The sequence below is a fragment of the Notothenia rossii genome (genome assembly GCF_949606895.1).
Source record: "Notothenia rossii genome assembly, contig: scaffold_546, whole genome shotgun sequence".
NCBI classification, from domain to species: domain Eukaryota; kingdom Metazoa; phylum Chordata; class Actinopteri; order Perciformes; family Nototheniidae; genus Notothenia; species Notothenia rossii.
Genome location: NW_027640262.1, coordinates 1 through 15,000, shown reverse-complemented (window position 1 = coordinate 15,000; position 15,000 = coordinate 1). Strand labels below are relative to the sequence as shown.

At 47.0% G+C, this 15,000-nt stretch overlaps 1 protein-coding gene across 1 annotated transcript in view; it reads left to right on the top strand.

Moving 5' to 3' along the window:
• Nucleotides 1–13,284, top strand: part of LOC307026877 (GON-4-like protein) — a gene marked incomplete at its 3' end in the record, with an annotated part of 16,947 nt that extends 3,663 nt beyond the window's left edge. The window contains exons 3-10 of the mRNA XM_079695020.1: nt 1,218–1,292; nt 1,371–1,421; nt 1,505–1,558; nt 9,310–9,405; nt 11,806–11,898; nt 11,998–12,153; nt 12,243–12,450; nt 13,016–13,284. Of these exons, the coding sequence (XP_079551146.1) occupies nt 1,218–1,292; nt 1,371–1,421; nt 1,505–1,558; nt 9,310–9,405; nt 11,806–11,898; nt 11,998–12,153; nt 12,243–12,450; nt 13,016–13,284 (1,002 nt within the window). The remainder of the gene's footprint in view (nt 1–1,217; nt 1,293–1,370; nt 1,422–1,504; nt 1,559–9,309; nt 9,406–11,805; nt 11,899–11,997; nt 12,154–12,242; nt 12,451–13,015) is intronic.
• Between the last annotated feature and the right edge of the window lie 1,716 nt (nt 13,285–15,000).

Below are 15,000 nucleotides of genomic sequence, written 5' to 3'. Positions count from 1 at the left end.
GAACAACATCAGAACCATTAGAATAACATCTGAACGTTAGAACCATCAGAACAACATCAGAAAATTAAAACCATTGCTGAAGAACCATCAGAACCATTAGAACACCATCAGAACTATCAGAACATTATAACTATCAGAACATCAGAACCATCAGAACATCATTAGAACACCATCAGAACTATCAGAACATTAGAACTATCAGAACATCAGAACCATCAGAACATCATTAGAACACCATCAGAACTATCAGAACATTAGAACTATCAGAACATCAGAACCATCAGAACATCATTAGAACACCATCAGAACTATCAGAACATTAGAACTATCAGAACATCAGAACCATCAGAACATCATTAGAACACCATCAGAACTATCAGAACATTAGAACTATCAGAACATCAGAACCATCAGAACATCATTAGAACACCATCATAACACCATCAGAACACCATCAGAACTATCAGAACATTAGAACTATCAGAACATTAGAACAACATCAGAACCATCAGAACCATTGCAGAACACCATCAGAACTATCAGAACATTAGAACAACATCAGAACCATCAGAACCATTGCAGAACACCATCAGAACCATCAGAACACTATCAGAACACCAGAACTATCAGAACATTAGAACACCATTGCAGAACACCACCAGAACCATCAGAACACCATTAGAACACCATCAGAACTATCAGAACATCAGAACTATCAGAACATTAGAACTATCAGAACATTAGAACAACATCAGAACCATTGCAGAACACCACCAGAACCATCAGAACACCATCAGAACTATCAGAACATTAGAACTATCGGAACATCAGAACCATTGCAGAACACCATCAGAACCATCAGAACACCATTAGAACACCATTAGAACTATCAGAACATTAGAACTATCAGAACCATTGCAGAACACCATTAGAACCATCAGAACACCATCAGAACACCATCAGAACACCGTTAGGACTATCAGAACATCAGAACACCGTCAGAATACCGTTCGAACCATCAGAACACCATCAGAACACCGTTAGAACTATCAGAACATCAGAACACCGTCAGAATACCGTTCGAACTATCAGAACATCAGAACACCATCAGAACACCGTTAGAACTATCAGAACATCAGAACACCATTAGAACCATCAGAACACCATCAGAATCATCAGAACACCATCAGAACACTAATGGTTGTGTTTCCCAACAGGAAGTGATCACTAACGAGCATGTGGTGGCCATGATGAAAGCTGCCATCAACGACACCGAGGCTGTGCCCGCCTTCGTGAGTCTCTCGTCCAATCAGAAGCTCTCATTCACCTGTGCTCGCCTGCTGAGCTTCATGTGTCTTTATCTCCTGCAGGAACCCAAGATGACCCGGGCCAAGTTCAAAGAGGTGGTGGAGAAAGGAGTGGTGAGAGGCCGTGCTGAGCGTGATGTCATGATGGAGCTTTCTAACCCTTTAATACCTTTAATACCTTTCATACCTCCTCTCAGGTGATCCCAGCATGGAACCTGTCTCCCATCAAGAAGACCAGCGACGCCAACAAGGTGAGACACTTCCTGTCAGGGGTACTCACTTCCTGTCAGGGGCATTCACTTCCTGTCGGGGGGCATTCACTTCCTGTCAGGGGGCATTCACTTCCTGTCGGGGGGTATTCACTTCCTGTCAGGGGGCATTCACTTCATGTCAGGGGCACTCACTTCCTGTCAGGGTCATTCATAGCTGTTAGCATTAAGACGTTAGCACTTAGCTGTTAGCATTAAGCCGTCAGCACTGAGCTGTTCAAATTAAGCCGTTAGCACTTAGCTGTTAGCAGTTAGCCGCTAGTTGTTAGCAGTTAGCAGATGAACTGAAGTTAGAGTTACAGGATGATGTGTTCAGGCTCTCTGAAGGTGTAGTCCTCATGATGATGCGTTCAGGCTCTCTGAAAGTGTAGTCCTCATGATGCGTTCAGGCTCTCTAATGCTAAAGGTGTTGTTTGTTGTCCTCATGATGTGTTCAGGCTCTCTAAAGGTGTTGTTTGTTGTCCTCATGATGCGTTCAGGCTCTCTAATGCTAAAGGTGTTGTTTGTTGTCCTCATGATGCGTTCAGGCTCTCTAATGCTAAAGGTGTTGTTCGTTTTCCTCGTGATGCGTTCAGGCTCTCTAATGCTAAAGGTGTTGTTTGTTGTCCTCATGATGCGTTCAGGCTCTCTGATGCTAAAGGTGTTCTTTGTTGTCCTCATGATGCGTTCAGGCTCTCTAATGCTAAAGGTGTTCTTTGTTGTCCTCATGATGCGTTCAGGCTCTCTAATGCTAAAGGTGTTCTTTGTTGTCCTCATGATGCGTTCAGGCTCTCTGATGCTAAAGGTGTTCTTTGTTGTCCTCATGATGCGTTCAGGCTCTCTAATGCTAAAGGTGTTCTTTGTTGTCCTCATGATGCGTTCAGGCTCTCTAATGCTAAAGGTGTTCTTTGTTGTCCTCATGATGCGTTCAGGCTCTCTAATGCTAAAGGTGTTGTTTGTTGTCCTCATGATGCGTTCAGGCTCTCTAAAGGTGTTGTTTGTTGTCCTCATGATGCGTTCAGGCTCTCTAATGCTAAAGGTGTTGTTTGTTGTCCTCGTGATGCGTTCAGGCTCTCTAATGCTAAAGGTGTTGTTTGTTGTCCTCATGATGCGTTCAGGCTCTCTAATGCTAAAGGTGTTGTTTGTTGTCCTCATGATGCGTTCAGGCTCTCTAAAGGTGTTGTTTGTTGTCCTCGTGATGCGTTCAGGCTCTCTAATGCTAAAGGTGTTGTTTGTTGTCCTCATGATGCATTCAGGCTCTCTGATGCTAAAGGTGTTGTTTGTTGCCCTCATGATGCGTTCAGGCTCTCTAAAGGTGTTGTTTGTTGTCCTCGTGATGCGTTCAGGCTCTCTAATGCTAAAGGTGTTGTTTGTTGTCCTCATGATGCGTTCAGGCTCTCTAAAGGTGTTGTTTGTTGTCCTCGTGATGCGTTCAGGCTCTCTAATGCTAAAGGTGTTGTTTGTTGTCCTCATGATGCGTTCAGGCTCTCTGATGCTAAAGGTGTTGTTTGTTGTCCTCATGATGCGTTCAGGCTCTCTAAAGGTGTTGTTTGTTGTCCTCGTGATGCGTTCAGGCTCTCTAATGCTAAAGGTGTTGTTTGTTGTCCTCATGATGCGTTCAGGCGCTCTAATGCTAAAGGTGTTGTTTGTTGTCCTCATGATGCGTTCAGGCTCTCTAATGCTAAAGGTGTTCTTTGTTGTCCTCATGATGCGTTCAGGCTCTCTAAAGGTGTTGTTTGTTGTCCTCGTGATGCGTTCAGGCTCTCTAATGCTAAAGTTGTTGTTTGTTGTCCTCATGATGCGTTCAGGCTCTCTGATGCTAAAGGTGTTGTTTGTTGACCTCATGATGCGTTCAGGCTCTCTAAAGGTGTTGTTTGTTGTCCTCGTGATGCGTTCAGGCTCTCTAATGCTAAAGGTGTTGTTTGTTGTCCTCATGATGCGTTCAGGCGCTCTAATGCTAAAGGTGTTGTTTGTTGTCCTCATGATGCGTTCAGGCTCTCTAATGCTAAAGGTGTTCTTTGTTGTCCTCATGATGCGTTCAGGCTCTCTAATGCTAAAGGTGTTGTTTGTTGTCCTCATGATGCGTTCAGGCTCTCTAATGCTAAAGGTGTTGTTTGTTGTCCTCGTGATGCGTTCAGGCTCTCTAAAGGTGTTGTTTGTTGTCCTCATGATGCGTTCAGGCTCTCTAAAGGTGTTCTTTGTTGTCCTCATGATGCGTTCAGGCTCTCTAATGCTAAAGGTGTTGTTTGTTGTCCTCATGATGCGTTCAGGCGCTCTAATGCTAAAGGTGTTGTTTGTTGTCCTCATGATGCGTTCAGGCTCTCTAATGCTAAAGGTGTTGTTTGTTGTCCTCATGATGCGTTCAGGCTCTCTAAAGGTGTTGTTTGTTGTCCTCATGATGCGTTCAGGCTCTCTAAAGGTGTTTGTTATCCTCATGATGCGTTCAGGCTCTCTAATGCTAAAGGTGTTGTTTTTTGTCCTCGTGATGCGTTCAGGCTCTCTAATGCTAAAGGTGTTGTTTGTTGTCCTCATGATGCGTTCAGGCTCTCTTATGCTAAAGGTGTTGTTTGTTGTCCTCATGATGCGTTCAGGCTCTCTAAAGGTGTTGATTGTTGTCCTCGTGATGCGTTCAGGCTCTCTGATGCTAAAGGTGTTGTTTGTTGTCCTCGTGATGCGTTCAGGCTCTCTAATGCTAAAGGTGTTGTTTGTTGTCCTCGTGATGCGTTCAGGCTCTCTAAAGGTGTTGTTTGTTGTCCTCATGATGCGTTCAGGCTCTCTAATGCTAAAGGTGTTCTTTGTTGTCCTCATGATGCGTTCAGGCTCTCTAACACTAAAGGTGTTGTTTGTTGTCCTCATGATGCGTTCAGGCTCTCTAATGCTAAAGGTGTTGTTTGTTGTCCTCATGATGCGTTCAGGCTCTCTAATGCTAAAGGTGTTGTTTGTTGTCCTCGTGATGCGTTCAGGCTCTCTAAAGGTGTTGTTTGTTGTCCTCGTGATGCGTTCAGGCTCTCTAAAGGTGTTGTTTGTTGTCCTCGTGATGCGTTCAGGCTCTCTAAAGGTGTTGTTTGTTGTCCTCGTGATGCGTTCAGGCTCTCTAAAGGTGTTGTTTGTTGTCCTCGTGATGCGTTCAGGCTCTCTAAAGGTGTTGTTTTTTGTCCTCATGATGCGTTCAGGCTCTCTAAAGGTGTTTGTTATCCTCATGATGCGTTCAGGCTCTCTAATGCTAAAGGTGTTGTTTGTTGTCCTCGTGATGCGTTCAGGCTCTCTAAAGGTGTTGATTGTTGTCCTCGTGATGCGTTCAGGCTCTCTAATGCTAAAGGTGTTGTTTGTTGTCCTCGTGATGCGTTCAGGCTCTCTAAAGGTGTTGTTTGTTGTCCTCATGATGCGTTCAGGCTCTCTAAAGGTGTTGATTGTTGTCCTCGTGATGCGTTCAGGCTCTCTGATGCTAAAGGTGTTGTTTGTTGTCCTCGTGATGCGTTCAGGCTCTCTAAAGGTGTTGTTTGTTGTCCTCATGATGCGTTCAGGCTCTCTAAAGGTGTTGATTGTTGTCCTCGTGATGCGTTCAGGCTCTCTGATGCTAAAGGTGTTGTTTGTTGTCCTCATGATGCGTTCAGGCTCTCTAAAGGTGTTGATTGTTGTCCTCGTGATGCGTTCAGGCTCTCTAATGCTAAAGGTGTTGTTTGTTGTCATCGTGATGCGTTCAGGCTCTCTAATGCTAAAGGTGTTGTTTGTTGTCATCGTCATGCGTTCAGGCTCTCTAATGCTAAAGGTGTTGTTTGTTGTCCTCATGATGCGTTCAGGCTCTCTAAAGGTGTTGTTTGTTGTCCTCATGATGCGTTCAGGCTCTCTAATGCTAAAGGTGTTGTTTGTTGTCCTCGTGATGCGTTCAGTCTCTCTAATGCTAAAGGTGTTGTTTGTTGTCCTCGTGATGCGTTCAGGCTCTCTAAAGGTGTTGTTTGTTGTCCTCATGATGCGTTCAGACTCTCTAATGCTAAAGGTGTTGTTTGTTGTCCTCGTGATGCGTTCAGGCTCTCTAAAGGTGTTGTTTGTTGTCCTCGTGATGCGTTCAGGCTCTCTAAAGGTGTTGTTTGTTGTCCTCATGATGCGTTCAGGCTCTCTAATGCTAAAGGTGTTGTTTGTTGTCCTCGTGATGCGTTCAGGCTCTCTAAAGGTGTTGTTTGTTGTCCTCGTGATGCGTTCAGGCTCTCTAATGCTAAAGGTGTTGTTTGTTGTCCTCGTGATGCGTTCAGGCTCTCTAATGCTAAAGGTGTTGTTTGTTGTCCTCGTAATGCGTTCAGGCTCTCTAAAGGTGTTCTTTGTTGTCCTCATGATGCGTTCAAGCTCTCTAATGCTAAAGGTGTTGTTTGTTGTCCTCGTGATGCGTTCAGGCTCTCTGAAGGTGTTGTTTGTTTTCCTCGTGATGCGTTCAGGCTCTCTAAAGGTGTTGTTTGTTGTCCTCGTGATGCGTTCAAGCTCTCTAAAGGTGTTGTTTGTTGTCCTCGTGATGCGTTCAGGCTCTCTAAAGGTGTTGTTTGTTGTCCTCGTGATGCGTTCAGGCTCTCTAAAGGTGTTGTTTGTTGTCCTCGTGATGCGTTCAGGCTCTCTAAAGGTGTTGTTTGTTGTCCTCGTGATGCGTTCAGGCTCTCTAAAGGTGTTGTTTGTTGTCCTCATGATGCGTTCAGGCTCTCTAATGCTAAAGGTGTTGTTTGTTGTCCTCGTGATGCGTTCAAGCTCTCTGATGCTAAAGGTGTTGTTTGTTGTCCTCGTGATGCGTTCAGGCTCTCTGATGCTAAAGGTGTTGTTTGTTGTCCTCGTGATGCGTTCAGGCTCTCTAAAGGTGTTGTTTGTTGTCCTCGTGATGCGTTCAGGCTCTCTAAAGGTGTTGTTTGTTGTCCTCGTGATGCGTTCAGGCTCTCTAATGCTAAAGGTGTTGTTTGTTGTCCTCGTGATGCGTTCAGGCTCTCTAAAGGTGTTGTTTGTTGTCCTCGTGATGCGTTCAGGCTCTCTAAAGGTGTTGTTTGTTGTCCTCGTGATGCGTTCAGGCTCTCTAAAGGTGTTGTTTGTTGTCCTCGTGATGTGTTCAGGCTCTCTAAAGGTGTTGTTTGTTGTCCTCGTGATGTGTTCAGGCTCTCTAAAGGTGTTGTTTGTTGTCCTCGTGATGTGTTCAGGCTCTCTAAAGGTGTTGTTTGTTGTCCTCGTGATGTGTTCAGGCTCTCTAAAGGTGTTGTTTGTTGTCCTCGTGATGCGTTCAGGCTCTCTAATGCTAAAGGTGTTGTTTGTTGTCCTCATGATGCGTTCAGGCTCTCTAATGCTAAAGGTGTTGTTTGTTGTCCTCATGATACGTTCAGGCTCTCTAAAGGTGTTGTTTGTTGTCCTCATGATGCGTTCAGGCTCTCTAAAGGTGTTATTTGTTGTCCTCATGATGCGTTCAGGCTCTCTAATGCTAAAGGTGTTGTTTGTTGTCCTCATGATGCGTTCAGGCTCTCTAATGCTAAAGGTGTTGTTTGTTGTCCTCGTGATGCGTTCAGGCTCTCTAATGCTAAAGGTGTTGTTTGTTGTCCTCGTGATGCGTTCAGGCTCTCTGATGCTAAAGGTGTTGTTTGTTGCCCTCATGATGCGTTCAGGCTCTCTAAAGGTGTTGTTTGTTGTCCTCGTGATGCGTTCAGGCTCTCTAAAGGTGTTGATTGTTGTCCTCGTGATGCGTTCAGGCTCTCTAATGCTAAAGGTGTTGATTGTTGTCCTCGTGATGCGTTCAGGCTTTCTGATGCTAAAGGTGTTGTTTGTTGTCCTCATGATGCGTTCAGGCTCTCTAATGCTAAAGGTGTTGTTTGTTGTCCTCATGATGCGTTCAGGCTCTCTAATGCTAAAGGTGTTGTTTGTTGTCCTCGTGATGCGTTCAGGCTCTCTAAAGGTGTTGTTTGTTGTCCTCGTGATGCGTTCAGGCTCTCTAATGCTAAAGGTGTTGTTTGTTGTCCTCGTGATGCGTTCAGGCTCTCTAATGCTAAAGGTGTTGTTTGTTGTCCTCGTGATGCGTTCAGGCTCTCTAAATGTGTTGTTTGTTGTACTCATGATGCGTTCAGACTCTCTAATGCTAAAGGTGTTGTTTGTTGTCCTCGTGATGCGTTCAGGCTCTCTAAAGGTGTTGTTTGTTGTCCTCGTGATGCGTTCAGGCTCTCTAAAGGTGTTGTTTGTTGTCCTCATGATGCGTTCAGGCTCTCTAATGCTAAAGGTGTTGTTTGTTGTCCTCATGATGCGTTCAGGCTCTCTAATGCTAAAGGTGTTGTTTGTTGTCCTCGTGATGCGTTCAGGCTCTCTAATGCTAAAGGTGTTGTTTGTTGTCCTCGTGATGCGTTCAGGCTCTCTGATGCTAAAGGTGTTGTTTGTTGCCCTCATGATGCGTTCAGGCTCTCTAAAGGTGTTGTTTGTTGTCCTCGTGATGCGTTCAGGCTCTCTAAAGGTGTTGTTTGTTGTCCTCATGATGCGTTCAGGCTCTCTAAAGGTGTTGATTGTTGTCCTCGTGATGCGTTCAGGCTCTCTAATGCTAAAGGTGTTGATTGTTGTCCTCGTGATGCGTTCAGGCTTTCTGATGCTAAAGGTGTTGTTTGTTGTCCTCGTGATGCGTTCAGGCTCTCTAATGCTAAAGGTGTTGTTTGTTGTCCTCATGATGCGTTCAGGCTCTCTAATGCTAAAGGTGTTGTTTGTTGTCCTCGTGATGCGTTCAGGCTCTCTAAAGGTGTTGTTTGTTGTCCTCGTGATGCGTTCAGGCTCTCTAATGCTAAAGGTGTTGTTTGTTGTCCTCGTGATGCGTTCAGGCTCTCTAATGCTAAAGGTGTTGTTTGTTGTCCTCGTGATGCGTTCAGGCTCTCTAAAGGTGTTGTTTGTTGTACTCATGATGCGTTCAGACTCTCTAATGCTAAAGGTGTTGTTTTTTGTCCTCGTGATGCGTTCAGGCTCTCTAAAGGTGTTGTTTGTTGTCCTCGTGATGCGTTCAGGCTCTCTAAAGGTGTTGTTTGTTGTCCTCGTGATGCGTTCAGGCTCTCTAAAGGTGTTGTTTGTTGTTCTCGTGATGCGTTCAGGCTCTCTAAAGGTGTTGTTTGTTGTCCTCGTGATGCGTTCAGGCTCTCTAATGCTAAAGGTGTTGTTTGTTGTCCTCATGATGCGTTCAGGCTCTCTAAAGGTGTTGTTTGTTGTCCTCGTGATGCGTTCAGGCTCTCTAAAGGTGTTGTTTGTTGTCCTCGTGATGCGTTCAGGCTCTCTAAAGGTGTTGTTTGTTGTCCTCGTGATGCGTTCAGGCTCTCTAAAGGTGTTGTTTGTTGTCCTCGTGATGCGTTCAGGCTCTCTAAAGGTGTTGTTTGTTGTCCTCGTGATGCGTTCAGGCTCTCTAAAGGTGTTGTTTGTTGTCCTCATGATGCGTTCAGGCTCTCTAAAGGTGTTGTTTGTTGTCCTCGTGATGCGTTCAGGCTCTCTAAAGGTGTTGTTTGTTGTCCTCGTGATGCGTTCAGGCTCTCTAAAGGTGTTGTTTGTTGTCCTCGTGATGCGTTCAGGCTCTCTAAAGGTGTTGTTTGTTGTCCTCGTGATGCGTTCAGGCTCTCTAAAGGTGTTGTTTGTTGTCCTCGTGATGCGTTCAGGCTCTCTAAAGGTGTTGTTTGTTGTCCTCGTGATGCGTTCAGGCTCTCTAAAGGTGTTGTTTGTTGTCCTCGTGATGCGTTCAGGCTCTCTAAAGGTGTTGTTTGTTGTCCTCGTGATGCGTTCAGGCTCCTCAGTTCGTGGACATCCAGCTGGCGGAGGAAGACTCCTCTGATGAAGAGTACCATCCAGATGAAGAAGAGGAAGACGAGACCGCAGAGGACGTGAGGCTCACAGCTGATTGCCTGCTGCCCTGCTCACACTGAGGCTCTCTACTAATGTGTCTCTCTCTGTGTCTCTGTGTCCCTGTCTCTCTCTGTGTCCCTGTCTCTCTCTGTGTCTCTGTCTCTCTCTGTGTCTCTCTGTGTCTCTCTGTCTCTCTGTGTCTCTGTGTCTCTCTGTCTCTCTCTCTCTCTGTGTCTCTGTGTCTCTCTGTGTCTCTGTGTCTCTCTGTGTCTCTCTGTCTCTCTCTCTCTCTCTGTGTCTCTGTGTCTCTCTGTCTCTCTCTGTGTCTCTCTGTCTCTCTCTCTCTCTGTGTCTCTGTGTCTCTCTGTGTCTCTCTGTCTCTCTGTGTCTCTCTGTGTCTCTGTGTCTCTATGTGTCTCTGTCTCTCTCTGTGTCTCTCTGTGTCTCTCTCTGTGTGTCTGTCTCTCTCTTTCTCTCTCTGTGTCTCTGTGTCTCTTTCTCTCTCTGTGCCTCTCTGTGTGTCTGTCTCTCTCTGTGTCTCTGTCTCTCTCTGTGTCTCTCTGTATCTCTCTGTGTCTCTCTCTTTCTCTCTCTGTGTGTCTGTCTCTCTCTTTCTCTCTCTGTGTCTCTTTCTCTCTCTGTGTCTCTCTCTGTGTCTCTGTCTCTCTGTGTCTCTGTCTCTCTCTGTGTCTCTCTGTGTCTCTGTGTCTCTGTCTCTCTCTGTGTCTCTCTCTGTGTGTCTGTCTCTCTCTTTCTCTCTCTGTGCCTCTGTCTCTCTCTGTGTCTCTCTCTGTGTCTCTTTCTCTCTCTGTGCCTCTTTCTCTCTCTGTGTCTCTCTGTGTCTCTGTCTCTCTCTTTCTCTCTCTGTCTCTCTCTGTGTCTCTGTCTATCTCTGTGTCTCTCTCTGTGTCTCTGTCTCTCTCTGTGTCTCTCTGTGTCTCTCTCTGTGTGTCTGTCTCTCTCTTTCTCTCTCTGTGCCTCTGTCTCTCTCTGTCTCTCTCTCTGTGTCTCTTTCTCTCTCTGTGTCTCTGTCTCTCTCTTTCTCTCTCTGTGTCTCTCTGTGTCTCTGTCTCTCTCTTTCTCTCTCTGTCTCTCTCTGTGTCTCTGTCTATCTCTGTGTCTCTCTCTGTGTCTCTGTCTCTCTCTGTGTCTCTTTCTCTCTCTGTGTCTCTCTGTGTGTCTCTCTGTGTGTTTCTGTCTCTCTGTGTCTCTGTCTCTCTCTGTGTCTCTCTGTGTCTCTCTCTCTCTCTGTGTCTCTGTCTCTCTCTGTCTCTCTCTCTGTGTCTCTGTCTCTCTCTGTGTCTCTGTGTCTCTTTCTCTCTCTGTGCCTCTGTCTCTCTCTGTCTCTCTCTCTGTGTCTCTCTCTGTGTCTCTGTCTCTCTCTGTGTCTCTCTGTGTCTCTCTCTGTGTGTCTGTCTCTCTCTTTCTCTCTCTGTGCCTCTGTCTCTCTCTGTCTCTCTCTCTGTGTCTCTTTCTCTCTCTGTGTCTCTGTCTCTCTCTGTGTCTCTGTCTCTCTCTGTGTCTCTCTGTGTCTCTCTCTGTGTGTCTGTCTCTCTCTTTCTCTCTCTGTGTCTCTGTCTCTCTCTGTGTCTCTTTCTCTCTCTGTGTCTCTGTCTCTCTCTGTGTCTCTGTCTCTCTCTGTGTCTCTCTCTGTGTCTCTCTCTGTGTCTCTCTCTGTGTGTCTGTCTCTCTCTTTCTCTCTCTGTGTCTCTGTCTCTTTCTCTCTCTGTGTCTCTGTCTCTCTCTGTGTCTCTCTCTGTGTGTCTGTCTCTCTCTTTCTCTCTCTGTGTCTCTGTCTCTCTCTGTGTCTCTGTGTCTCTTTCTCTCTCTGTGTCTCTGTCTCTCTCTGTGTCTCTCTCTGTGTCTCTGTCTCTCTCTGTGTCTCTCTCTGTGTCTCTCTGTGTCTCTCTCTGTGTGTCTGTCTCTCTCTTTCTCTCTCTGTGTGTCTGTCTCTCTCTGTGTGTCTCTCTGTCTGTCTCTCTCTTTCTCTGTGTCTCTCTGTGTGTCTGTCTCTCTCTGTGTGTCTGTCTCTCTCTGTGTCTCTCTGTCTCTCTCTGTGTGTCTGTCTCTCTCTGTGTCTCTCTGTCTCTCTCTCTGTGTCTCTCTCTCTCTGTGTCTCTCTCTCTCTGTGTCTCTCTCTCTCTGTGTCTCTCTCTCTCTCTGTCTCTCTCTGTGTCTCTCTCTCTCTGTGTCTCTCTCTTTCTGTGTCTCTCTCTCTCTCTGTCTCTCTCTGTGTCTCTCTCTCTGTGTGTCTGTCTCTCTCTGTGTCTCTCTGTCTCTCTCTGTGTGTCTGTCTCTCTCTGTGTCTCTCTGTCTCTCTCTCTGTGTCTCTCTCTCTCTGTGTCTCTCTCTCTCTGTGTCTCTCTCTCTCTCTGTCTCTCTCTGTGTCTCTCTCTCTCTGTGTCTCTCTCTTTCTGTGTCTCTCTCTCTCTCTGCAGACGTTCCTAGAGAGTGACATGGAGAGCACGGCCTCGTCTCCCAGAGGCAGTCGTCTGAGTCGAGGGGAGGAGGAGAGCTGCAGCCCCTGGCAGGTGATCATCATATTCACACTTCCTGTGAGAAGATGTTTGTGGACATTCAGACAAGTCAGCTGACACAGTTAAAATATGCTAATGAGGCGTTATCCCCAGATGTCTCGGAGTCGCTCCAGGCGTCTGAGGGCGCGGCCTCCGATGGGCCCGCCCCCTCCTCCCAGAGCCCCGCCCCCCAAAGTGACGGACAGCTTGTTCCTGGAGAAGCTTCATGCTGTGGAGGAGGAGCTGGCCGTCTGCTTGGAGCCCTTCCAGGTACCAACATCCCCTTAGAGACAGGACATCAACAACAACAACAACAACAACAACAACAACAACATGTAAACCCTGCTCTCTCTGCTCAGCCCCTGGTGGTGCCGGAGTCCTCCGGTCTGATGGCGTGTCGGACGCGGTCGAAGCGAACGCTGAGGGACGTCCCGCTGGGTCGACTGGAGGCGGAGCTACGAGCCCCTGACATCACACCTGACATGTACGACTGCAGCTCCGCCCCCGAGGACAGGGAGTGGACCGATTGGCTGAGAGGCCTGATGACATCAGACATGGAGAACGAAGGTCAGTAAAGTCATTTGTGATTTTTTTGGGCAGATAATTGTATTTTCAAGGAAATGTAATATCTATCAAAAGAAATGGGCTGACTCCAAACCAAATGTTGAACATTTCTATCAAGAATTTAAACAATATATTAGCACTATTCAAAACATTAGGAATGAGAAGACAAATCTAAACTAATTTGGTATTTAAAAAATATTGAATCTGAAGTTTCAAAATGTATTTATTTTTCCTTTTTTCGTTATTTACCTCGTCTTGTCTCTCTGTCTCTCTGTGATGTCTCTCTGTCTCTCTGTGATGTCTCTCTGTCTCTCTGTGATGTCTCTCTGTCTCTCTGTGATGTCTCTCTGTCTCTCTGTGATGTCTCTTTGTCTCTCTGTGATGTCTCTCTGTGATGTCTCTTTGTCTCTCTGTGATGTCTCTCTGTGATGTCTCTCTGTCTCTCTGTGATGTCTCTCTGTCTCTCTGTGATGTCTCTCTGTCTCTCTGTGATGTCTCTCTGTCTCTCTGTGATGTCTCTTTGTCTCTCTGTGATGTCTCTCTGTGATGTCTTGTCTTTCTGTCTCAGAGGAGTGCGATGATGAAGACGACCCAGAGTACAACTTCCTGTCTGAGATTGATGAACCCGACGTGGAGGATTACCGTGACGACAAGGCCGTCCGCATCACCAGTGAGCACACACACACACACACACACACACACACACTCACTCACTCACTCACTCACTCACTCACTCACTCACTCACTCACTCACTCACTCACTCACTCACTCACTCACTCACTCACTCACTCACTCACTCACTCACTCACTCACTCACTCACTCACTCACACCACACACACCTCACTCACACACACCTCACCCACACACTCACACACCACACACACCACACACACAACACACACACACACACCTCACTCACAACACACACACACACACACACACACACACACACACACACACACACACACACACACACACACACACACACACACACACACACACACACACACACACACACACACACACACACACACACACACACACACACACACACACACACACACACACACACACACACACACACACACACACACACACACACACACACACACACACACACACACACACACACACACACACACACACACACACACACACACACACACACACACACACACACACACACACACACACACACACACACACACACACACACACACACACACACACACACACAACACACACACCTCACTCACAACACACACACACACACACACACACACACACACACACCTCACTCACAACACACACACACACACACACACACACACACACACACACACACACACACACACACACACACACACCTCACTCACTCACTCACTCACTCACTCACTCACACCACACACACCTCACTCACACACACCTCACCCACACACTCACACACCACACACACCTCACTCACAACACACACACACACACACACACACAACACACACACACACACATACACACACACACACACACAACACACACACACACACCTCACTCACAACACACACACACACACACACACACACACACACACACACACCTCACTCACAACACACACACACACACACACACACACACACACACACACACACACACACACACCTCACTCACACACACACACACACACACACACACACACACACACACACACACTCACACACCTCACTCACACATCTCACGCACACACCTCACTCACACACACACACCTCACTCACACACCTCACTCACTCACACACACCACACTCACACTCACACATCTCACGCACACACCTCACTCACACACCTCACTCACACACCTCACTCACACACACACACCTCACTCACTCACTCACTCACACACACACACCTCACTCACACACACACACCTCACTCACACTCACACACCTCACTCACACTCACACACCTCACTCACACTCACACACCTCACTCACACACCTCACTCACACACACACACCTCACTCACACATCTCACGCACACACCTCACTCACTCACACACACCACACTCACACATCTCACGCACACACACCTCACTCACACACACACACCTCACTCACTCACCTCACTCACACACACACACCTCACTCACACATCTCACGCACACACCTCACTCACACACCTCACTCACACATCTCACGCACACACCTCACTCACACACACACACCTCACTCACACATCTCACGCACACACACCTCACTCACACACACACACCTCACTCACTCACTCACACACACACACCTCACTCACACACACACACCTCACTCACACTCACACACCTCACTCACACATCACACACACACACCTCACTCACACACACACACCTCACTCACACACCTCACTCACACACCTCACTCACACACCTCACTCACACATCTCACGCACACACCTCACTCACACTCACACACCTCACTCACACACCTCACACACACACCTCACTCACACTCACACACCTCACTCACACATCTCACGCACACACCTCACTCACACACACACACCTCA